The sequence below is a fragment of the Merops nubicus genome, unplaced genomic scaffold (assembly GCF_000691845.1).
Source record: "Merops nubicus isolate BGI_N331 unplaced genomic scaffold, ASM69184v1 scaffold11721, whole genome shotgun sequence".
NCBI classification, from domain to species: domain Eukaryota; kingdom Metazoa; phylum Chordata; class Aves; order Coraciiformes; family Meropidae; genus Merops; species Merops nubicus.
Window position 1 is genome coordinate 104,316 of NW_008590385.1, and position 24,858 is coordinate 129,173.

General features: G+C 37.7%; 1 protein-coding gene across 1 annotated transcript in view; it reads right to left on the bottom strand.

Moving 5' to 3' along the window:
* LOC103782180 (partitioning defective 3 homolog) overlaps positions 1–11,324 on the bottom strand; it is a gene marked incomplete at its 5' end in the record, with an annotated part of 16,396 nt that extends 5,072 nt beyond the window's left edge. The window contains 2 exons of the mRNA XM_008949931.1: positions 1,741–1,868; positions 11,204–11,324. Coding sequence (XP_008948179.1) covers positions 1,741–1,868; positions 11,204–11,324 — 249 coding nt within the window. The remainder of the gene's footprint in view (positions 1–1,740; positions 1,869–11,203) is intronic.
* Positions 11,325–24,858: the final 13,534 nt, after the last annotated feature.

Sequence of the window (24,858 nt, forward strand, 5' to 3'; positions counted from 1 at the left end):
AACCGTCTGTAGTTGCAGATGTCCCTGCTCAGTGCAGAGGCTGGACCAGACGACCTTTAAAGGTCTCTTCCAACCCAAAATGTTGTGTGGTTTTACGATAGTTATCCCAATTACCACAGCCAAGGTGATTACACTCAGTGCCTTCAAAAAATGCCTCAGAGCCACCTCAGCTCTGGGGTTGCAGCTGGGATGAGGTCTCAGGGAGAGCTCCAGGGGCCCATGGGGCCACTCACAACGTTATTATTATTTTTGTGGGGGAAAAGGTGCCACCACCCGAGCCAGTGACTGCCCCACACATCCTTCCTGCCTGGCCGGAGGAAACGCTCAGTGAGAACCCAGCGCAGCTCCTGGGTGTGTGGCCATGCCCTTCAGAGGCCCCAGCCCCACTATCAAAACCTTGCCACACAACCCCAGCGTGGTTTCTAGGACCGGCACAGAGGGCGCCCCTTCACACAGCGCTCCTGGCCCGCTGGCAAAGGCAAACGTACCCTGTGCCGTGCTGGTGGCAGCCGGGTCTGATTCCTGGGCCGCCCACGCGAGCTAAATTTGCTGTTGCCACGCTTGGCAGAGGAGAGGATTTGGGAACAGGGTGACGCACCAGTGACACCAAATCGCCTCCGCTAGCTGTGACTTCAAAGTGGGGCAAAGCTGGAAGTGGGCAGATTCAGGCTGGATGTGAGGAAGAAGTTCTTCACCATGAGAGTGGTGAGACCCTGGAATGGGTTGCCCAGGGAGGTGATTGAAGCCCCATCCCTGGAGGTCTTTAAGGCCAGGCTGGATGAGGCTCTGGGCAGCCTGATCTAGTGGGAGGTGTCCCTGCTCATGGCAGAGGGGTTGGAACTGGGGGATCCTTGTGGTCCCTTCCAGCCCTGACAGATTCTGATCTGTTTTAGCAGAGGACTTTGGAGCCCTAATGGCTCAATGGTTGGACTTGATAATCTTGGAGGTCACTTCCAACCTAAACGATTCTATGATTCTATGAAAATGCAAAGATTATTTGCATAATGCTTAACTATGATAGTTAATTTACAATGCAAGCTTGGTAGAATTTTAACAGTTCTTAATATAAAGTAAAAGACATTCTGTCAAAACAGTTAATTTTAAAAAACCTAGGAGTTTTTTAAAATGCAGATTTGTTTAGTGTATTAATTTTCAGCATTCCATTGCTAATGACCCAGTAACTTAGAAGAAATGTATATACTAGAAACCAGAAGGCCCCTCAATTTTTGGATAGAGTTTCTCAATTCCATATTCTTTTGTTTAAGGACTTGTGTTTTTTTTCTGGGCGTTTTTTTTTGTTGTTGTTGTTGTTGTTTTTCCCTTTTAATTTTTTATCTGTATTGGCATCACAAAGATAGAATTTCTAGCCAGTAAGGAATTAGGCAACAGAAAAAAAATCATCTGATGTGTCAAAAGAGGACAACTCACACCACGCTCAGGAGACTTGTAATTGCAGAAAATTAAATTGGATGGTATCCCACAAAGAATAGCTTTAACGACTCAGTTCTGCTGGGTGCTGACTGTCATCAAACCCCACTGAAATCAGTTCTGAAGTAATTGCAAAATAAGCACTGACCACATGCTCACACTTCAGAAACGTTATGCCCCTTCCACACTGAATACATTCCACCTTGTATCAATGCTAAACAAAAGTGTCTGCACTAAGTACAACATTTCACTTCTACAAATGAGATTAGCCCCAGGCTGACAGACACTGAATAGCCTCAGAAGTGACCATACCTGGGCAACGAGCTGTACTGCCGTTGAGCTTGTTGGAAACTCTCTCTTTCCTCTTGCCGCTGCCGCTGCATTTGAACCTCTACTGACACTGAGTGTCTGCCACTCTGCGAGTATGCCTTGGTGCTTGGCTACAAAAAGGAAACAAAAACGTCTTCAACAAAGCAGAAAAATACCCACAAAAGAGCTGTAATTTAGATTGCTGTTCTACACATACAGTTTTGTTTCAACATGCGGTTCGAGTAGCTTGTTGATAATAATTAGGTTAAATTCTGACCTGTAACAGTGTCCTGTGCTACAGATTCTGTTTCTGACGTACCATTTCTCAGATGCATTCTCCATTTCTCAGGAAAATATTGGTCCAGGTTGGGTTATGCTTTTATGGTAACACTGAAATTTCAATTAGTTCAGTGGAACAGATCTTCAGACACAGTAGGTTAGCCTAGCCATGGTAATGTTAAGTTTTACACCCCACTGAGGATCCCAAGGAGGAGGAAGGACAGCAGCTCTTTCAAACTTCACCAGGACACTCAAGTGCTGATCTCACTTAGTGGAGCCATCCTATTTTGCCGCTGGTCCAGATACACACTGCTTGCTTTTCTAAGAAACAGGGAAACATTTTCTGGTTTGATATGATCAAGTAGATACATTTAGTAAGTCTCTTGTGGATGATGGAGAATCCTGTATCTCTGAGGACTTCAGATAGCATCTTAATGATGTGACAATTTGAAACTTTGAGGCCAGTACTAAAAGTAAGTGAAAATGGATGGCCTTTCTGAGAATAGAGCATTGCTGGTCAAGATCTGGTGGAATGGTTGGACTCAAACTTCGGATTATGAAAAAGTTTCTTTTTGTAAAGGTCTCACTTCTCATTTTACATTACCACTTTCTTTAGACTGTGATTTCAAGCTGCAAAATAGGGTGTCACAAAAGTCAAAGAACATTATGGGTTTTTCTTGTTGTTTTAATAGTAAGATTTCAGCTAACAAAGAAACAGAGCTTTATCACTGTGAGGTTAGGGAGCAAAACCACTTGTCTGAGCCTGGGACTGAAACAGCTTGTTTCAGACCTGCTTTTGTTAAAGCACTTTTTGTCTCTTCATCTGTGCCTTCCCTCAAAACAAACGTCTCTTGGTTTTTGCCATTACAATTTCTCCAGCAGAAAGATATCATAATGGCTCTCAAATATCTGCAAGATAAATAGCTTTTCAAAAGCTCTGCACATGGAAAACAAGTCTTAGAAAGTAGGAAGTTGTCATTTGTGACATAAACTTCTTCTTTCTCTTACTATATATTTAAGTACCTGCAGGTAGCCAGAAACATAACAAATTTGTAACAGGTGTACAACTTTAGATGCTTCATTTTCAGTAACAGTATGCTTCAGACAGAACAGATCAATCTTGGTTCAGAATTTAACAGATACAACTTGGTGAAAACTGCCTTTTTTTCCATCATGAAAATATTATCATGCAAAAGAATCTGAATATGAAAGCATAGACTATGACTAAGGGAGAACTTATTAAATAATGAGAATCCTTAATGCAGCATTTATGTCTACTTCAGAATAGATTTACTCTGTAAAAACCTCAGTAAAACCTCCACTGAAAAGTGCTTTAAGAATGGTATGATGAAGAAACAAGTCGAGAAAACATAATTGTGTCAGCCTTGTAGGAAATTTTCTTAGAGATGAATAAGCTGTACATATGTATGTCCAAACCAACAGTCCCCATGGAGATCTCCTACTATATTAAATAAGGGCAACACATACAGAGCAGTACTTCAGTTATTGCATATGTCAACATTCCTAACTTTCTTGACTTTACTGAGAGTCTTCTGACATTTGGTATTTTATTGAAAGGCTCAGCTATGAAAGCAAGTTATTACCTGAAAATCACAAGATTTATTTGTGAATTCTCTCCAGTGTGGTTATAAGCAGCTTACGGAGAACCAGAGGGAAACTCAAAAGTTCCCATCTCAACTTCTCCATCAGGAATAAAAACATTTAAACCAAGGTTTTAGAGCCAATCTCCTCATTTCATAGGTTCCAGTTTAACAATGCTGGAAAGCCTGCAGCTACATTATGTCATAGGTGAGAAAGTAGTTATCACAGATAAGACATGAAATCAGAATTGCTTCTTTTTATTTGAAAATACAGTTTCACTTTTTTCAGCTCACTGTAATTATAACAGATTAAAGGAATTTACAGTACAGGGGAATGGTTAAATTACCAAATAGGTGGATCTAGAATCGAGCTGCTGTTCAATTTAGGATTACACAAGACACTAAAATGCATCATCTAGAAAGTGTGAAAGCAAGTACACGCACACACACACGTGTGTGTCCAAAGAGATGAAGTTACCATAAAACTCCTTACTAAAGTGAGAAAGGAAGCCCTTACAGGCTACAAATGGACTGAGATGAAAACATAGCTTCAGAGCTACTCTTTTTGGTGAACATAGGAAGCAATGGTTAAATAGAGGCAGGGGCTATCATGTCTGTCTGCCTGCTGCAGCGCATGCCCAGAATGACTGGACCTAAGGAATCAGGTCCAGATCCTCTGCAGTTCAGAAAGAATTTAATGTAATGGTCAGCATTTATAATTTGATGGGTCTAAAGGCAAACATCTAAAATCCATTATCTGATTTTCAGAAAGTATGAGTACTTGTATGCCCTGTTAAGTGAATTTGCAATACTTAACTAATCTGAAAAGGATAATTATTTAGAGTCTTGTCTGCATGTTGTTCACACCTACAATAAGCTGTTCATATAATTGAATTTGCTATGTGATTTCAAGCATCCAAAAATATGGCAATGAGACATAAAAATACTCCCTTTGTACGTAATCACATATTTCATAACATAACGTACATACATACACCCAAACAGGTACATTCAACTGTCTTATTAATAAAAAGGCCTTTCTTTCAAATTTTGTAATTGAAACCCTCAGTGATCCCATAGTAAAGGCCTTTGATGTATGGTTGTGCTGATATGAACTCTTGATGTACTACTTTTTGAAACCTTAACTTGGTCTCCAAAAGCTAATTGATAATTTTGTCTCAATCCCTAAAGTATAATTTAGTACTATATATTTATATAAAATATATACTCAAGCACACAACTATTTACGTGTATGCCCCATTTATTGACACAAAATGGAGGTAATTAAAAAAAAAAAAAGTTGAACTATTTTCACATCTTTCAGTGGCAACAAAATACATATATATAGTAATTTTAACACTGGTATCAACACAAGGCTAAGTATAATTATAACAACCTGAAATCATCCAACAAACCTGGCAACAGCTCAGTCTTCAGAGTACAGATTGATAAGAACTCTGGTCTTGTTTGCAATGAGACGCATGACAAGCACTGACCTTTTAAATCAAGATGGGGTCAAGGCCACAGCAACAACCAAGGCTGCATTATACAAATAAATGTATGTTCATGTCTTCCACAATACATTTATGTGGCAATGATAGCTACTGCATTCAGCATTGTTAAACAATACTCAGTGTGTAAAATTGTGCTTTAAGATACATGGAATTACACAGCTCTTTTACCAAAGAGGCAGTAATTTAAAACCAGGGCTGCAAAGTTAAAAGTTCCTACAGTTTTCTCACTTTATGCAAAAAAAAAAAAAATTCATTTCACAGTGAATATACCCTCCTGGCTCAATGTTGCACTGATCACGATCAGCAGTAAAGGGCAGCATATTTTAGGGATAAAGAACCCTCCTCTCCTTCCTACCTAAAGTGATGGTTGCCCACACAGTTTCTTTCCCTGCAGAGTGACGATTTGCCCATGGAAGGTAGCTCTGCATGGTGGCAGCACGGACCTTCCAAGACTGGCACAGATCAAAGTTACCACAGAATTAGAGAAAGAGGATCACGGAGGCAATCTATGCACTGTTTTTTCAGGTAGTTCCAATCAGTTCAGGTGACATGAGATCCACCAGTTGAGGTGATACATCCATCTGACAGTCTACTGCCACAGCGAGAAGCTGGGAGAAATGCTTACTCAGACTCACAGAAGTCCTTCATGTTGATAAAGAAACAGTTAATAGGGAGATTCGTGAAGGAACAAGTCCCTTAGCATTTTCCCAGTTACTAAAAAAGACCATCATTCTGGGAACTTTATAGACACAGGGCCCCCAAAATATCTGTGGTTCTTATAGTTTGGCACTAATTAGAAATAGATAAGATTAAATGACCTTGCCTGCTTTATGCATAAATGTACTTGGCACAGATGACAGACAATCCAGTAAAATGTATATAAAGATTCAGAATTATAAAAAACATTCAACAGTTCTGGTAGGTGTCCTTGAGAACTATTTTTACTTCCATCTTTATGTTGCTATGGTAAACTGAACATATAACAATATTTCTTTTAAAAATTGCCAACAAATGTGTGTATTAATTCAAACACCATATAATAAGAAAATCCCATCTCTTTGTGTATCCTTCTATGGTGTATACATAGGAAGCTGAATGGCAGGGTATGGGACAAAGATTTCCATTCTGTCTATAGCAGGAGCAGAAAGAAAATCTTCAGCATGGTAGAAACAAACCACTTAGCCCTGAAATTCTGCCTGGGTCACTTACATGTACTGCATGCCTGTGACCTATAAATGTTTGTTTACAAAGCAAAATTATTGAACTTATTTTTAAAATCTTCTATCACCATTTTCTATTTCACATAAATTAGTAGATTGAAACTAGAAGAGAAAAAAATTTGAAAATATAAAATTTCTAAGTCAGAGCCTAAATCACAGCAAGAAATTGCTGGTATTTCATTAAATCCTTCACAGGTTTGACACAGAATATATACTAACTACACAGCTGCCCTTCATAATTTTGGTTTCCTCTCTGAAACAGATTGGGGTAGGAGACACAGCAATTTATCTTCTAAGGTATTCTTTGTTTACTGCAATGCACTGTTAGATATTGCCTAATACCTTGAATAAAATACCCTGAAAGAGACTCTTGAAATGGACCATAACAGAAAGAATTAATACCTCACTTTTCTTTCTCATTAATATGTTGAGTAATTCTGCATAATTTACAGCCTGATACAAACTCTACAATGTTTGTTTTTAATATAGTCTGTTAATAATTTTTCCAGGTAAAGTTAATGTTACAGGCAAAGTTACTGCAAAAAAAAATCAGGCTTTTGTTTTTCTGAAAGATTTTTAGATTATTTAGAATTCATTATGGCTTTGAATAGGCCAAAGACTTGAATAGAGGGATAAGAAACAAGTACTATACACAGATGAAAAATATTTTTTTTTCTTTTAAATATGTCCTAGAAACAAAATTTATACACTATCATAAAGAAAACAAGCATAGTCCCTAAATTTTCATTTATCTATCATCAGGCCATGCCTAAGTATGTTTTTAGGACTTCTGGAGTATTTCCTCTATGAAAATCATGCAATTATTTACCTTTCACATATTTGTGCATGAAATTAAAGCTACACTCAGAGAAGTCAGGTAGTATTTTTATTTTGATGCAGTTATCTGTTATCTCTAGGAAACAAAAAAATTAATTAGACTCCTAAATATTTAAAGTAGAGTTTGCTTAGCTGCTCTCTCAATGCCAATTTTCTCCTATCATCCAAATAGATCTGTGATGATTGGAGATGAATGTATTTATGAATGGAATTTGCCACTTCCCATTTTTAGCACTGCTTTTACAATTAAAAATAAAGAAATAAACCACCAACTTCTGTCCTTCCTACATCTTTTTGGGGTCTTTTGATCATTGTTGTGCTTCTACAAGCAGGACTGGCAAGCAGTTGTAACATTTTCAACTGGATTTAACATGATCTTTTCTTTAATGAGTATTTAGGTCTATAATGCTGTGATTTTGTTATTGAAGGTGGGGATCTGCTAATTATGATGTGACTAGGGAAAAAGACAAAATATGTAACAAATTACAACCTAACTTCCCCAAACCCCAGGACTGGTACAAGGGAGGATAAACCTCAGTGGACCAAATACTACCTAGAAAAGAACAAAAACCAGAGGCTCAACTTTGGTACTAAACAGAAAAATCAGCCCCAAAAGGAGCCCTGTATTGGTTCAAAAATGTCATAGGACCAGCAAGAGCCTTAAATATTAGCACACATACTGCTATCCCATGCAGTTCTACACATCCAGATACACATTTCTGTAAATTCTAACTGGAATTAGCACCAGCAGGATTAAAACGGATGGATCATATTTTATGCTGTTTTCATCTTTTTTTTTTTTCCCCCTGTGTAATGCCAGGCGTACAATGTTGCCCTCTAAACCCTCTTGTAGCTTGTTTTTTGAAACACGAGAAATAAAAAAGCCATGTAAGAGAAAAAAATTTATGAAGCCTGGGGAAGTTATCTTAAAATAAACAAATGCAAAAACCTTTTCATAAAGCTTTGACTCAGTTGCAGAACTAGTGGCTTTTAGAGATGGCTCGATGTTGCAACATTTAGTCAGTTATTAAACCTTAACAGTGTGTCATTCAAATGGTCTTGAGCAGAAATGTTATGCTGCTTAATAGACAGTGTCATCTCATTCCAACACTATTGCTTTTTGTGCCTGTTCAGCCGCCTGATGCTGTATGAACACTTGTAGGCAGTCAAGTATTTTGTTTACTGGCAGGGCAACCACAGCTGGGCAAAAACTCCAGCTCTGTTGCATTGCTCATCTACAAAGAAGCAACATTCACCTGATGAGCACAGCCAGAAAGAGGTGGGGTCAGGTGCTGGTCTCTCTGCCATGGGTGTCACTCAGAGCCAGCACGATACAAGGTTCTGTGGTACAGCAATCTGCCTGCAACCCATGGGGAAGACTGCAGGTATTTGTCACAGGTAACTGGACTCCTGTGTCACAGGCCATTAATAGTCCGGGATGGATCTGAGTTGGTGACGTTCAGAGGATCATTTTGATAATATATTAGCAGGTTTCCTAGCTATTGAGCTCCTCTGACTATGCTCAGACCTGCCAGATTTCTATCAGTATCCATTAGTTACACTGCAAACTTTGGATTCATTTACACCTCTTTAAAGTAACCAATAGTCTCTCATCACATCAGCACTTTGTTCCCTACCCTCAACCCTCCCATCAGCTTGCTAATGAGAAATGCAAACTACTTATCACCTCATAGCACACACTTATCCAGGGATGGTTTTTTCCTCTCTTTCTATCCAATCCAGGTCAGAGTTGGCTGCTGTCATGCAGCTCAGAGGCTTCTCTGGATGTAAAGCCTTTTGTTTATGTAGGCTGCATAACCCATCTCTCTCAGGTGAAAACACACTTTTCAGCAATGGTCCACCCAGAGGTGTACTTTTCACTGCTGTGGTTTGTAACCAACAGCCTACAAATGGAGAAGATTGAAAAGATGTTGACAAACGTATCTCAGTATTTTCCTACATATGTATTACAAACCACTTTTGCATACTTTTGTGTCACTGGTATTTAATAATACATCTGGATCTGTTTTGAGAGGGTGTCTTAACAAAGTCCATCATTTTAGACTAATACGTAAAAGTAATACATGCTCCTTAAGAGAGGGGGTTATGGCTCCTTAACACTGAAATGACTGTGAACTGCTGAAATGGATGAGATCACTGCTTCATTCTTTCCAAGCACTGTGATCTTGAAAGGCTGGAGTACATGATGGAAAAAAAAAAATTCAAAAATACTGTGAGCCAATTTTTTTTAAAGTACTTATCTAAAATAAAACATTTGGTCACCTATGTATTTTAACAACAGAGCAGCTCCTACAAGAAACAATAAGCTTCAGAATTAATATTAATATATTAAGCTGAATTAGTCACTTTGAGCTAATTTGCATGATCTGTAGAAGGGGAGAAAATAGAGATCTCATTTGTTTGAATAAGAGAAAAAGGAAAGGTCGTTGTTCTGACCCACAATTTAGGAAATTATTCCATTCCTAAGGTAATCAGCCTGTCATCTAAATAATTCCCTCCTCGCTCATTAGAAGAAACAATAATAAAAGCCATGTTGCCTTTCTAAAGTTGCTATGGCATTTAGATATACAACAATTTGGCCCATGACCTTCAGTAGTTAACTTCCAAAGTCTTCAGGAGTGCAAGTTTTTCTCATACACAGTCCTCCCAAGAATGCTGCTCAAATCTCTCATTTGGAGACTAAACAGCAGTTGCATAATGGAAAGTATGGCCTAAAACAAGCCCTCTTTCACCCCAAAACTGTTACACTATAACTGTGATGAGCTATCACATTATCTACACCACATCGAATGAAAAACATCTGGTCTAAAAATAATGTTTATTTTATTTATTCAATTTTGGAGAAGGCTAAGGGTTTTCTAACATGGGAAAAGAGAATCCTATATCCCTGATACAGTATGTTAAGCAATGTTAGGTCGTTTAGGGATACACTTACCTCCATCGTGCATGTCAAAAATACCAGAAGTTGAAATTGGCGATTTTAATACAGCCAAAGACATAAAGGCCCAACAAAAGTAAAATAACCTTCTATATTCACCACAATAGGCAAACAAAGATGACATACGCGATATGATGTTACTCAGTTGCTCTCAATGTCATCGTACACACAGATGCACATCTTCACCTATCTCCACCTCAGTTTTGTGTGTATCACAATGCTAAGTAACAATAACCCACCACCTACACCCGCTTCAGAGGAAGGTGTCTGTAAATTCTAACTGGAATTAGCTGTCATCATACAGCTCCCGTTTTTTTGAACACAAGCAAATTGCTCACTGTCTTTATTGTGGAATCTTAAACAAAAAAAACAATAACGTATTTGTCCCATAATTAAACGATCTTAATTTAGGATACATAATTGATTAAAAAGAAACACTGATTCATTCAATTACATTAAACAAGATAAGCACATGGATTTACATAACTGTATCACCACACTAGATCAGATTGAACAGGATTTAAATGATCAGTTAGGACGTATATCTCGAGACAGAACCGTCTTAGCTAATGCAAGTGGCAAAGGGATACTATTGTGAAGCGTGCTATTCTGCATCTCTCTCCTTTTCTTACTGTGAAAATATATAGCTCTTCCTCTAAGGAAAAGAACTAATCACAGTGATATTGCTTTAGAGAAAATAGTATTTACAATGTTACATGTTCTCTCTAAATTATTTATTGTTAGCATGTGGTTTATTCTGATTTTCCTATAAAATTCCAGAATAACTGATACTACTTTTGAGGCAATAAAATCTAAGTAGTAACTCAAAGAGTTGAGGGTCTAAACACAGAGAAGATAATACAATATGCACATGGGGCAGATGGCTGAATATGTTTAAAAATGAAGTAAATATCAATAAACCAAAAATGGAGATAACAGAAAGGGCAAAATTGTGGAGGTGGAGGACCCTGAATCCCTACCGGTCTGCTCCCAACCAGCCCAGGGATAGTGGGAGTCAGCCAACCCTTCTAGATTTGACAGGCTCCACACACTTACCCATGGCTGCTCAAAACTGTAAGTACGTCTCCTGTCTTCCACGTCCTCATCTTGCTTTGCTTGCTGAAACTCTTGTCTCAGGCGCTGTATCCGGTCATGATTGTTAGGGGTTGATCTGTTGCTGAAAGGGGGAGGATGGAAATGATCAATATACTTTTGCTGCCATCTGTGACTGTAATTTCTTATCACTGGATTGCTAGCACTGTGCATGAGTACAAACTTAAAAACAATTTCCAAGCCTTTAGTACAAAAATCTTCTGTTTTTTAAAAGATGATTGATGCTGTCTGACTTCTAAAGAAACTTCAGATGGTGTAAGGATAGACAAATGAGGCTATTCCTAAAAATCATCAGAGGTTAGCAGCATCTTCTCAGTCTATGATACTTCTAGAAATGACGAGGAATGTATGTGTCAGTCAGGCTTAACATAAAGGGAAATTAAGAGAAAATTCTTAATGATCTCTGTAACAGAAGAAACATGAACAATAATTTTTTTCACAACCAGTAAACTGTAGTACCGCCAGACTTTTATCCGCATCAAATTCACTACAGTATCTGCTCTACTCACCTAAAATTTGATTATTTTACCCAATCAATAAGATCCTGTGATCCCCTAGTTCTGTTTTTAACAAGACTTCTAACCCAATGAGTCTGAAAGCATTAAAAGGCTTGGAGGCCAGTAAAAAGCAATCTGTCTGACAGTGTTGTATGCAGGATTTGGGCAGCAGACCAGTGCTGGCTGATGCCCCGTGGACACGATGGGCTGGGGAGGACACAGCCCCACGGTCCACCACAATCACTACGTACCAGCACGCCCAGAAACTTGAATTCTTCAACACCATCAAATTTTCTACTATGTTTATCCCAGGTAATTTGCTTTCCTTAGTGCAAGTTTATGTGAAACCATAATGAAATATGCACAGGAATGGCTTATTTCATGGGACAGAGCGAAAGTAGATATTTAGTAATCTTGCTGGCATTTTTCCAGCTGTGTGGCTCACACCTGAACTCCACAACCCCCACTTCATTTTAAAAATTAATATGGGAATCACAGGGAGCTTGACTAACCAGAAGCATGTCAATGTCTTATTATGGCCTTCTTAAGCCCTGCATTCTACCGTTTATTTCAAAAGAGCTGATGACGAATGGTCAGCTACTACTTTGTTTCAAAGGAGAAATCTGCAGGGACACAACAGGAAGCAATTCCACAGATTCCTGTTCTTGGACACAGAGTACAATAGAACACAGTGAATTTATATCCCATGTCTTCTCTCATATGAAAAAAGATATTTCTGGAGTCCATTTGTGACCATCTTCCATGTCTTTTTGGACTCGTGGGTGCAGTGGATTGGAGATGTAGGTATTTGAGATGTTACCTCGCATTCTTTTCAGTGCCATTAAATGGAGCTTCGTTTGGCCAAACAAAAAAAACCAATCATGGATCTAGCAAAGGCTAGTCTTTGAAGAGGTTTTGTTTTGTTTTGTTTTGTTTTTTTTTCTTTCAAACCGAAGGGAAAGAAAGGAAGTGATTTAGCAAAGTATTGGGGTTTTTTCTTCTTTTCTTTTTAGATGGGAAGAAATGCTTTATTTGCAGAGTAGGTCAACGTCTATGGGCAAATTGCCATTTTGAAAAGTATAGATAAAAAGAGTTTTATTTAGAACAGGTTGAAATGAAACATTGTGGCATTTTCAAAATTTTCACTTAATTGTAGGTGTGTTGCTAATTCTATTTTCTTAATTCAACATAATTTTGTGGAACAGCTTATCTCCATTTGCAGTTTTATGTTATGTAAATTTATTCCTTATTGTCAAATTCTGACCAGCTTTGCTATAAAACCACTTGGTTTTTTTTTCCATGTGCTTTGCTATACACTACACATTTCAAATACAATCATCACAATCCATCAGACGACATACTAAATACTTTTAAATGGCCTGTTGATTCTTAAAATTAGTATTGTTAATCTAACAAACAAGTAGTCCAATACCTTCTACACAGACAGTGTTTTCTGTAAGACAAATTGCACTTAAATGCAGCAAAATAGTTTAAGTACTAGTATTTCATGTACATCTGTCTGAAAGAGAAATACCATTGAACTTTGCTGCAAAATTACTAGAAAAGCGCTATACATAGACACCTTGAAGTACTTGAGATGATCAGTAAATAATCAGCCTTCCTTAATCAAGGTTGTTTCAAACTCCAAGGGATCACAGTGTAAAAGTGACACTGGAGCAATTATCCAACAGCAAAGAAAATCAGATAGCAAACCCAAAATGTACTGAACTGAGCCCTCTGCTTTGTAAGGAACAGAGACACTCTACCAGCCCCAACATGGGCTGCTGGAAGGATTACAGTATTACAGATCTGAGGACTTGTGCACATTTTGTGATTTTCATTAAAACAATTACACCAGCAGAGGTATGGCAAGCAAATGCATAGTGTCCATGCCATGAAGCCAAAATGTATGTCCCCTCCAGAACAGCAAATGTGGGACTTTGAAACTGCAGAGATGAAACAAGAAAGGGCAAGGAGGATCCTGGGATTTATGATTAACTTGTCTCTAGATTTAAGAAGAACTTACTTATTCTAATGCAAAAAAAAAAAAAAAAAAAAAAAGTCAAGCTGATTTAAGAAAAGTTATTCAAAGTTATTAAAAGGTTTGATAATGGCACAGAAGATAAATCTTTTAACAATATTTCTGTTTTATCTGAAAAGCAAGGGACATGACCCAAATTTAGAAAACTGCAAAAGAAGTGAGTAATAAAAAGGACTATTTCACAGAAAATTAAGAGCTAAAAAGACAAAACCACTTCTGTATCTACCCAAATTTCTTCCAACAACTACTACTTCCAGAAGAAGGGAAATGCAAATACCATAATCACAATAAGAAGCTGTCACAAATAAAATTTTGTAGTCAAAACAGCAAACATAACTTTATTCATTTCCAGGTCCTTAGAAGTTTTATCTTCCACTCTTTATGTACGTTACGTCATTATCCCTTGGGACAGATCTAAACAAAATATATCCAGTGTGAAGAGTCCTTACCAAGTCTAAAGCAAAATAAATTTTGACTCATTGGATGAATTCATCCAAGAGAGGTCATATCATAGGGTCATATCAACACACTGCTAGGATGTAGGGCTGCAGGTGTTCCTGTGGCTTAAACTGCCTTTTGACTTTTGCAGATGGACAGCTCAAGTCCTCAAAAGTTTAATTAAATGCACCATGTTTTGTTTGAGTTTTTCATTCAGATAAACTGAATATCCAAAGGTAAATTCACCGCAAAAGATTCAGTACTACTAGCAGGAAGGAAGGAGTTTAACTTGCACTTGCTATCCATCCAAAATTTATTGAAGATTTAACCTACGTTAGTTTTAAACTCTTCAGCAAAACTGTAATTACAATGCTTTATAGTAACCATAGCTTGCCCAGACAGCCTTTCCCTATGTCTACTTAATAAAAGGATGGTTGTGAACTTAGACAAGACAATTAGCACCTTCTAGCACCGAATTCAAGTGATGACTTCTTTCAAAGTGCTGTCATTTTTAAATATTCTTAAAAAAAAAAAAAATCCAAGGAAAGCCTTTTAGGGCCAAAGTGAACTTGGACTGCAGAGTGGTTGGGCTTCCTTGTATCTCATCTTTACTCAGCACTCCATTGCCTTCCATCTGCAGATGGCACGTTTCACAATCAGTTATTTTGTGAGTGCTGCTTTAAAACACACACTTGCCAGCAAAGGCTAAAAATGCAACTCTAAGCAAGGCTTATATAGGCCAGAGCTGTCACATATTTCCAGAAACAAGCAGCCGCAGCAATGACCATCAGAGTCTCAGATCATTAAGCAATGTCTCTGTGTGATGTCATGCACTGATGTACAGAGTTGTAGTCCTTTCAAAACAGACAGCTTCTCAGTGTGATAGATACAAACATGCTACTGACCAAGGATGACTAAACCTTTGGAAAAAAAATTTATTGGCCTGAAAAAGCATGGAAAAAGGTCTTAACAACATCACCAGGCAGTTGTAACATGACTAGAATAACCAAAAGGTTAGTAAACAAACAGTGTTCATTACACCTTGAAATGTTTTAACACAGATTGGAGCTGCCAGGGCCTGGCTGGCCTGACCGTCTGCTTAGATGTCTGGATGGCAGCTATAAAACACAGATGGGTTCTTATTTACTTCAAGCTGGCAATTAACTATCACCTATTTGTATAAAATAAATTCCTTTCCATTTCGACAGATTACTCGTGTCAAATTAAAAATCAAGAGCTGAATTTTAATCTACCTGTGTCAACAGGTAAAGAGAAGAAAAAGTTTATTTCTATCCCATTGAGGATTAACAATGTCCTCGCTCTGGTGACCGTGCCTTTGTTGGCAGCACACGTCCTTGCCAAAGTTCAGAATTAGCTGAATATCTGCAAAATTGGCCCCTTCCTTCACGGCTTGACCAGGATGAAAAGAGCCCAAAAGAAAGCAAAGTGTTTATAAGCTAATATAAAGCTTCTGCTACATTTAATGAAACTCAAGCACTCTCTTGCCATGTTGCTTACTTCATGCAGATGGATTTGTCTCTTTTGGATGGCCCTTGAGGGTGGGTAAGCAGAAACTGTTAAGTTGTTGCAAAAAGCCATGGATGTAAAATAAAATGAAAGTATGCACTTTACCAGGCTTAAAGTTAGCACCACACTCCAAGGCTTGGTCTGCTGGCCTGTTCACTTTAAACAGATTTGTTAACCGTCAGTGACACAGATGCCTGTGCCCACACACTGCGAGGCTGATGGGGGCTGAGCAGCAGCAAAGTATGCACCGTCTCCTTCCTGCCACCAGCTTGCCAGAGTAGGTTGATCTTTTCCTATTATTTTGTTCCATGGTTTATTTTTTGACATCTAAATACCAGTCCTCAAGCATACATTAGTGCAACCATTTGGCTGGTTCTCTCCTTCCAGTGTGCCCTACATATGGTCCTCTGAGACACCAGGGAATAGATTTTCCACAAACACATGGATATTAACATAGATAGACATGGTACACAAATAGGAGCAACCACAGCCAGCATCACATAAAAGAGATATTGTGTGATTACAGAATTGCTATAGTCTGAGAAAAAAAAAATCAGCTGAGCAAGAGATCAGATTTGTTAAACTACAAATGTACTTGCAACATGATGCAGTTATAATCTGGAAGGAGACATAGAAAGGTTTATCCTACACTTCTTTTGTTTCTCTTAAGTGTCAACAAATTTATTAGGAATAAGGTATTAGAAAGTGGGGGAGAGATGTGTAAAAAAATCAAAAAATGTATCAATTACAAAATAGCCAATAAAAATAACTTCCCTACGCAAGCTTCATTAGGTTTTACCAGCTACTATCTTGGGGTTTTACACTCAAACCACAGGTCATAAATTCACAGTAAATCCCCCATATGTTCAACAAACACCTGAATCCAATTTCTCTTCTAGTTGTAAGAAATGGAATGTTAAGAAACTCAAATTAATTATGCATGCAAAGTTAGTTTCTAACAAGGGCAGCTTCTTGCATGCTGAAGGGTACACATCCTATCTGAATTTTTTTCCCTCCAGATCTCTTTCAGTCTTGGCTTATTTCTACTGTTCACAAGGTTATAAAAATCCTTCTTTCTTCCTATTTCGTATTTGCTAAATGAACACAAAGTATTATGTACAATTTAAAGTCTGCAGCTTTTAAAGGCAGCTAAATTCAGGGATTGGCTTAATGTGACAAGCAAGATCTAACATGTTACCTGTACACATACCTACAACCTTCAGTATATTAATTCCATCAAAACAAGGATTTAATACCTGGGATTTATGTCAATATGTTTGCATGTGAAATCACCTCATCAGGAAGCTTTGTGTCACTCCCAGTTTACCTTCACAGTAATAGTCATCAGCTCCAATACCATAAAGAAGTCATGCAAGTCCCCAAACACGCTTGCTTTCTTCAGGAAAAGAAATTAATTTCCAAATTTTGACGTCAGGATTTGTTGATCATTTCACACTAATTTCAACAAAGTAAATAATTAGAAAATCAAAACATAGACCTCTATTCTCTGGGTTAAAAAGGTACTTAATTTGGCACTTGCTTCTGACATGATGGCCATAAACAACACGGAGAGGTGGAGCTGGTAGGGAGGTGGTCACTTCACCAACACAGTCTTTTCAAACTCCCCAGACTAGTTTTGACTTCAAGTCCCTCTGTGGCCCTTCTGTAGCAGGGCCATCATTTTACAACCAGTGAAATCTGAAGAATGTACCCAAGACCCTTTTTATTGCCACCATCACTCTTCCTTATTAGCCTGTCAGAGCCTGCACACTCGAGACAGAAATCCAGACTTACTTTTCAGGGGAATTCTTCTACTAAAAAGTATAGCAAAGATTTTAGGAGCTTGCTATAAACATCTGAAAAGAGATACTCAGCTACTGGGTTATCACACAGTCTAAACCTTACTTTGGAGCTGTTAGATTTTGCTGATATAAGTCAAGCCAATTTCCAGGCACCCACAACTTGTTACAGACTCTGTCATAGGGTATTGCATTTTCTGAATTAAAAAAAGAAAGACAAAAGAGAACACTACATAGAACCTAGAAAAAAATACATGATGTCTAACTAACTGTGAATTTCTTATGAAGTTGTTAAGAAAATGGAAGAAATACAAAGATTTATTAAATCATGGAAGAAGAAAATAAAAATACTGGTGATCAAGCAAAGGACAAATTTTCATTTTTGATTCTAAATGAACTATAAAATTACCTCAAAAGGCAGGCAAGGAGAAGTGAGCTCTGAATTTCTAAATATCTTCCTATCCTAACTGGAATGGACAGTGATGGCTCCCGTGCTGTTAGGTCTGATGAACATCCACAATTAGGCATCATACACTATTCTGCATCAACAAAAGGAGGACTCCCTGGCACCATAATAGAAAGAGATTTAATAAAGACCACAGGGAAAAAATCCTCTCCTGGACCTAGCTGCCCATTCCTGTGCCAGCAGAAGGGATCACTGGAGAGATCCCTAGTGGGCTTCAGGCCATGTCAGCCTTTGTCTGTGCTTAAACTAATCCAGCTGCTTTGCTGGAAGCAATTTAGGGAGAGCTCCTTCTGGTCTCCTTTCTGGATGAGACACAGGGGCAGTTCAGCAGAGGGGCAGCAGGAAACAGCTAGGGAGCAGCCACTCTGTAAAGCATAGCAGCTATCTGCAAAAAGGAACATCTGTCTATAGCCAACACCACCTGTGTAGTGTGAATGTTGTTATGTAGGTACAAACCAGCCCACTCCAGCACACCTTACACAACTCAGCTACTGCTGTGTGGTGACTACATTCTACAGTACAAAACCTGTTTCAGAGCCCAGCTCTAGCCAACATGAGAGTGGAGAAAAGCAAGCTGTTTAGGTCTTTCTTAATGCATTGACATATATTATACCGGAAACCTCCAAATACTTTATGTTTTATTTTTCTTTAACCACAGAAAATGCTTACGCAATAGGCATCGGGGTGCAGCAACTAGCCAAGCACAACACAACTATTTTGGCTCTTGTGAACACTTGCCCACACTAAAAATGACATCTTCTTTTAAGCTATGAATAAAACTACAGTGTCAAGTAGTACATCATCAGTGTACTGCTACACAATAGTGATGTATAGGCAAACACATCTCTTTAAAATGCTTGAATATTTAAAAATACAATACATTACATAAAGTTCACATGCCTCCCACAGTCCTTACCAGCCGCCAATATAATTACAGTATTCCTGCTCTTTCACAGAGGGGCTATTGCATTAAGAATATCCAAATAATATTTTGGTTGATTTTATGTTATATCTTACTCTAATGCTACACTAGTTTCCAAGTGCAAAATGAGAAGCTGTCCATTAAAAACAATCAAAATGACAGCAGGACTAGGGAAGTGAGTGCCCCTCAGCACTCAGCACTGGTGAGGCTGCATCTCGAATATTACATTCAGTTTTGGACCCCTCACTACAAAAAAGACATTGGGGTGCTGGAGTGTGTCCAAGGGAGGGCAATGAAGCTGCTGAAGGGTCATGAGAACAAGTCTGATGAAGAGTGGCTGAGGGAACTGCGGTTGTTTATCCTGGAGAGAATGAGGCTGAGAGGAGACCTTATTGCTCGCTACAACTCCCTGAAAGGAGGTTGCTGTGAGTTGAAGATCACTAACACTATCACAAGTAACAAGTGATAAGACAAGAGGTAATGGCCTCAATTTGTACCAGGGGTAGCTTAGGTTGGAAATTAGGAAGAATTTCTTCACAGAAAGGGTTGCCAAGCACTAGAACAGGCTGCTCAGGGAAGTGCTTGAGTCACCATGCCTGGAAGTGTTTAAAAGACATATAGATGTGGTGTTTAGGGACATGGTTTAGTGGTGGACTTGGCAGTGAGTGCTGGGTTAACAGTTGGAATAGATGATCTTCAATATCTCTTCCAACCAAAACAATTCTATGATTCTATGACAGGCCTATGAATACCAAGGCTATGTCGAATGAGATCTGAAACTCAGGGAGACTCCCTTTGCTAGGAACAATAGTAGTATATCAGAAATTCTATATAAAACACAGAGAAATATGGAATCATTGTTTTATTTTTGGCACTAAATAATCTGCAAGCTCTAAATAAAACTTTAATCTGAGTTTACTGGTAAGCTCTTATTTCATCATTTAGTGCCTAAGCATTTCGTTTCTCATATGACTAAACTAAGAAAACAGCAAAATCAAAGATAAGATTGATTACTTGAATTGGTGCCTAAGTTAACGTGGCTGTTGGCTTCTTACAAAGGTGATCACTAAGATTTACACTGATTAGCACAAAAACTAATTAAGATTGTTAATTAAATATTATTTTCATATGGTGATTTAAAATATCTCACTATGATATTTTGCAAAACAAATGATTTCTGGATAAATCCTTTTAGCATTTTATTGTAAAGATGAAGATTTTAATAAATAGATGTTTTAGTCATGCTTTACCACTACACTGTCTCAATTAACTTTAAATCTAGAAATTGCTATAAAGTTAGGTATATTCAAAAAAATAATCAGTTCCAGGAAAGGAAAGACAAGAACAGCACTTACCTTTTATCCGGAAATTCAATTGGTTATTTAGTGAGTCAGCGGGAACTCAAATTTTACTACCTTAGGTATTTTCAAATTATTTCACTTAATTTTCCTCTTAGAAATATTGAAAATGTATTTTCCTCAGGAATACACTTTCAGGTGTACTGTGCAGGATGCTTAGTAATTGCTGAGGGCCTTGCTATGTTTTGAAACATTGGATTAGAAATCCTGATTTCTAATATTTATTGTTGTTGGGCTGCTTAGTCTCAACCCAAGTGCAGACTTCAAATGCTCCAAGGTGTTTATTTTTCTTGTTGCAGAAGAAATGCTGCATTTTCTTGTAACACCATTTCAGTGGTTTACCAAGACAATTAGCCTGATAAAGGTTATGGGAAAGCTAATTTATTTACCAGGAGAAGGTAAGGTGGCGCCTTCCTCAAGCGATTTTAATTATCTTAAAGGCAAGCATGTAGTTAAAACTACTCATCTAGGCTTTTTCTAAGGGAACTATAGAGAAATTAGTTACTCTAGAGGGCAATTCACAGTACCTGTTTTAGGATGCAATTACTTACCCTTGAGAGCTCATTACTTTTCTTCATCGACACAGAGAAGCAGAGGGACAAGCTCAGGTTTAGATGGGTAATTCTAGACAACTATATTAGGGCAGATGAATCTTACTCTAGATAGCTTGGGCTCAAGTTTTATATATGAATTTTATATATGAAAAACGAATCACCATAAGAAAATGTAGGACTAGGAATGATTGGTAGAAGGTGATAGTCAACTGGCATGGTATTATAACACAACTGTTTTTATCGTTAGGAGGAAAAAATAATTAGAATAAAATAATCTAAGTCACTCAGCCTCCCTGTGTTTGCATTCACATAATTGTAAATGGACAATAGCCTTCAGATGTTTTTTTGAGACCCTGTATAAAGGCTATATAAAAACCAGTTCTCATTTACTTTACTATAATTTTAATGATTCTTTAAAAGTACACTATGCTACTGTTTGTAATTGCCCTTTATAGAAAACAAACAAACAAACAAACAAACAACTAAGAATTTTGGTTTCTGAAGTACACAGACACGTATAGCCGTGCCTGAGATAAGCCAAGTATTGCAAAATAACAGCTTCTGTGGTTAAGATCTCCTCAGTATGGCTAATTTGTGTCTCAACTTTCACAATACTTCAGCAAATGCTATGCAAATGCCGTAAGATTTTCTTGAGTAACATAATTGCCATATGTTTTTTAGCAAACAGGAAGAAGTGAAATATATATAATAAGTAATTCCACTTAGTACGTCAAATTTATTTTGCGTGATATTGGTATTACATTAGAAAGTTACAATGGTATTATTTCATGTTGTTATTCTTGTAGTCTTATGTTGATAATGTTTCATTTTGACACCATAATGGTGTCTCTGGGGATTTTGATGACAATGTGTTTTGACATCATGTTAAAATATATCCAAACTGATATCACTTTATTTTGTAATCATTACCTAGTTTCTGTTGGATTTCTAAGATACTGTTTTATTCTGACAACTTTAATTAGGAAGATTTCAGTCCAAGTGGCAAGTGCTAAAAACAAGTTTTGAAGATGTTAAGCATGTTTGTGCAGCATGCATTGCTGCCGTTCAAATTTGCACTGGCCAGAGATCCCAAAACACACCAGATTAGTCACACAGTACAGATCCTCAGTCAGATCGCAAAAACATGAAAATGCTTTTTCTTCTAGAGCATGATAATAAATTTAATAAAATATGCTGTAGCTCTATTTCAGACACTTCAGGCAGGTGGCCCAGCAGCAAAAAAGCTGCTGCAAACCAGAACCTTCTGCTGCCGTTTGAGCGTCTGACATGCGCTTGCTTCATGAGTCCCTGTATAGAAACCAGAAATTATTTCCTGAACACTATTAAAAAAGAGATTTCTAATTCATAAGCTCCACTGAAATGGAAATTGCTACATATGTGATTCTAAGTAAAGAACAGCAATACCAGTACTCAAAGAGCACTCTAAATTACAATGCTGGGCTTGAACCTTAACTAGCACAAACCTGTCTAGACCCACTGAATCCAATCGAGCTCTGAGAGTTTATGGGCATCTGAAGAGCTGACCAAGAGTTTTAAAAAGGTTTCAGGGGAAGAAATAATGAAGAATTTTGAGCTCTAAGCTTCTTGTTACCAGTAGGAAATTCAGGGATTGATTCTGAAAGAATTTGCTATAGAAATGATCTGGTAAGTTATCCCTAGGCTACCAGAAAGATGCATGTCATACCAATTTGAACATAGCTGCTTAACAACAGTAACACTCAGTTTCTTCTTTTTGTTATTTACCTGTTCTTCATTCTTTCTCGACAGTGAATTAAAAAGCAACTCCAGGGAGATCAACATATTACATGTACTAAGAGGTATATTTATTCAGCAGAGCAGCCCAAGTTCTAGTTACTGAAATGATTGCTGATAAAATCTCTAATTTTAAACATTAATGCATAAGATTTCTCTGCCATTCAAATCTGATCAAAGAGATTAAAGAATTTCTTCTTTTCCCCCACTCTCCTAAAGCATAATACTTAATAGAAAATGCTTGTATTATCTTATTTCAGAGAGCAGGCTAGAACTGAGACAATCCCTTGATCCCAGTTCATGAATAAAGCATTTAATGGACTGCACTTGTCAAAGGACACACTAAGCATTCGATCTATACAGTAAACAAATGCCTATGAAAAACAACACCCCAAACCAAAAATTTTCTGTTATTACTTATTATTTAAGATATTTTATCTTCTTTCCCCTCTTATTTCAAGATTAAGACTGAAGGCATTGCTGGGATGACAGAATCACTTTGAGATGAAAACAGAATTTTTCAAAAAACTGAAGCCAGCAATTTATATTCCAGGGAAACAGCTAGCAAGTCCATCTGAAGTTCATACGTAACTATTCTCCAGTAAAAGGAATTAATTGTTACAACACCAGAAAATGTAAAATTATTAACCAAATGACAGAAGGCTCAGTTATACCCTGAAATTCTAATGCTCTCCACATCCTCTTTAAGAGTTTCCTTTGGGTATTTCCAGCAAAGAGGAACTCCTGCCAGCAGAAGAAAATGAAGCTACAGAACTGTGAGCCTGTACAACTGTGAACCCAGCTGACCTAAAGAATTTGATACATACCTACAAAATGCTTTCATGCTCCCAAAAGACAAGATGAAATATTACAAGCAAGTAACTGTAGCTATTAACATAAGCAATACTGCAGAGCCTGTTCCGTTTAATGCAAATTATGGACTTGTTTCTACTGGCATTGACCATTCTTCACTAGCCAAAAAACCACGTAGGCTGAACTGTCTGAGAGGCCTGTATAGACGGCTACATTATTTTTAAGACGTCTTTATTAAAAAAAAAAAAAAATAAAAAATTTCTACCTCTTGAGTTTAAAAGTTCAGTGTACCTTCTTCAATTACTTTACAAGGTAAGAATTACAATTAATATTTTAAAATCTTTTTCAATACAATGAGCTTTATTAATGCGATGAGCTGTTAAGTGATAGACTAATGAAACCTGAGCACAAAACTGTACTGGTATTTATGATTAATCTCTGAAATAAACTCGTAGTGTTATCTCTATAATTCAAGGGTTATATTGTAAAGGTCACACTGTACTTTTTGTCACATGTGACTACCATAATCCTGTAAAGAAGGCAGAGGTAAAAGATATTGCACATCACTTGTGTAAGCACTAGGCTTCTCTGAAAATGACTTTTCCCCTACAAAAGGTAACAGAAACTCCTTGAGCAACTAAGGCAAGACATGACTTCCAGAGACCAGTTTATGTTGCTATGCTTCTAATTCAGGTACAGTTAAATTCCTGTGGATTTTCATGTTTGAGCTGCACAGTAATTTGCTTTTCAGGGAAACCAAAATCAGGAATTAGAGGCTATGTAAGAAAAGAATGACAAATATCCTTAGAAAGTAGGACCTACAAAGATCAGATTTTGCTGCCCTTTTGTTATTTACTTATTATTTTTGCCAGATTTCTGCATCATTAAGCACTACTCAAATAGCAGGACCCTATCTGCAACAAACTGCCTACAACCAGCCCTTAACCAAAGATTTTACAGTTTAAGAACAGATTTGCTCTTGCACAATGGAGCCCACACACATTTGTGAAATGGTCCTTTTCCCCACAACAAATGTATGCAGTGGGTGCTTGGCTCAGTGCCCGCATCTCCACTGACTGCAAAGGGAGCCAAGCTATACAGGACTACACTGGAAACACCTGAAACCAAATGAATAAGGTATCAGAGCAGAATTCTAAAGTCCAAGCACCTGAACAAGAAAAAGCACCTTACAAATGTCAGCTGGAGAAATTCTGTGGAATTTGTATGTCATCTAAACTCATGGAGAGAGCCACGTCAAAGATGCTTACTGTATGAAGAGCTGACTAGCACACAAGACAGTCATGGTATCTACCATGACTATGAAAAATGCTGGCAGAAAAAAATTCAAGTGAAATAACTATGGACTTATTTTTCCTATGCTGATGGTCAAGTAGGAGGTGAATATCCACT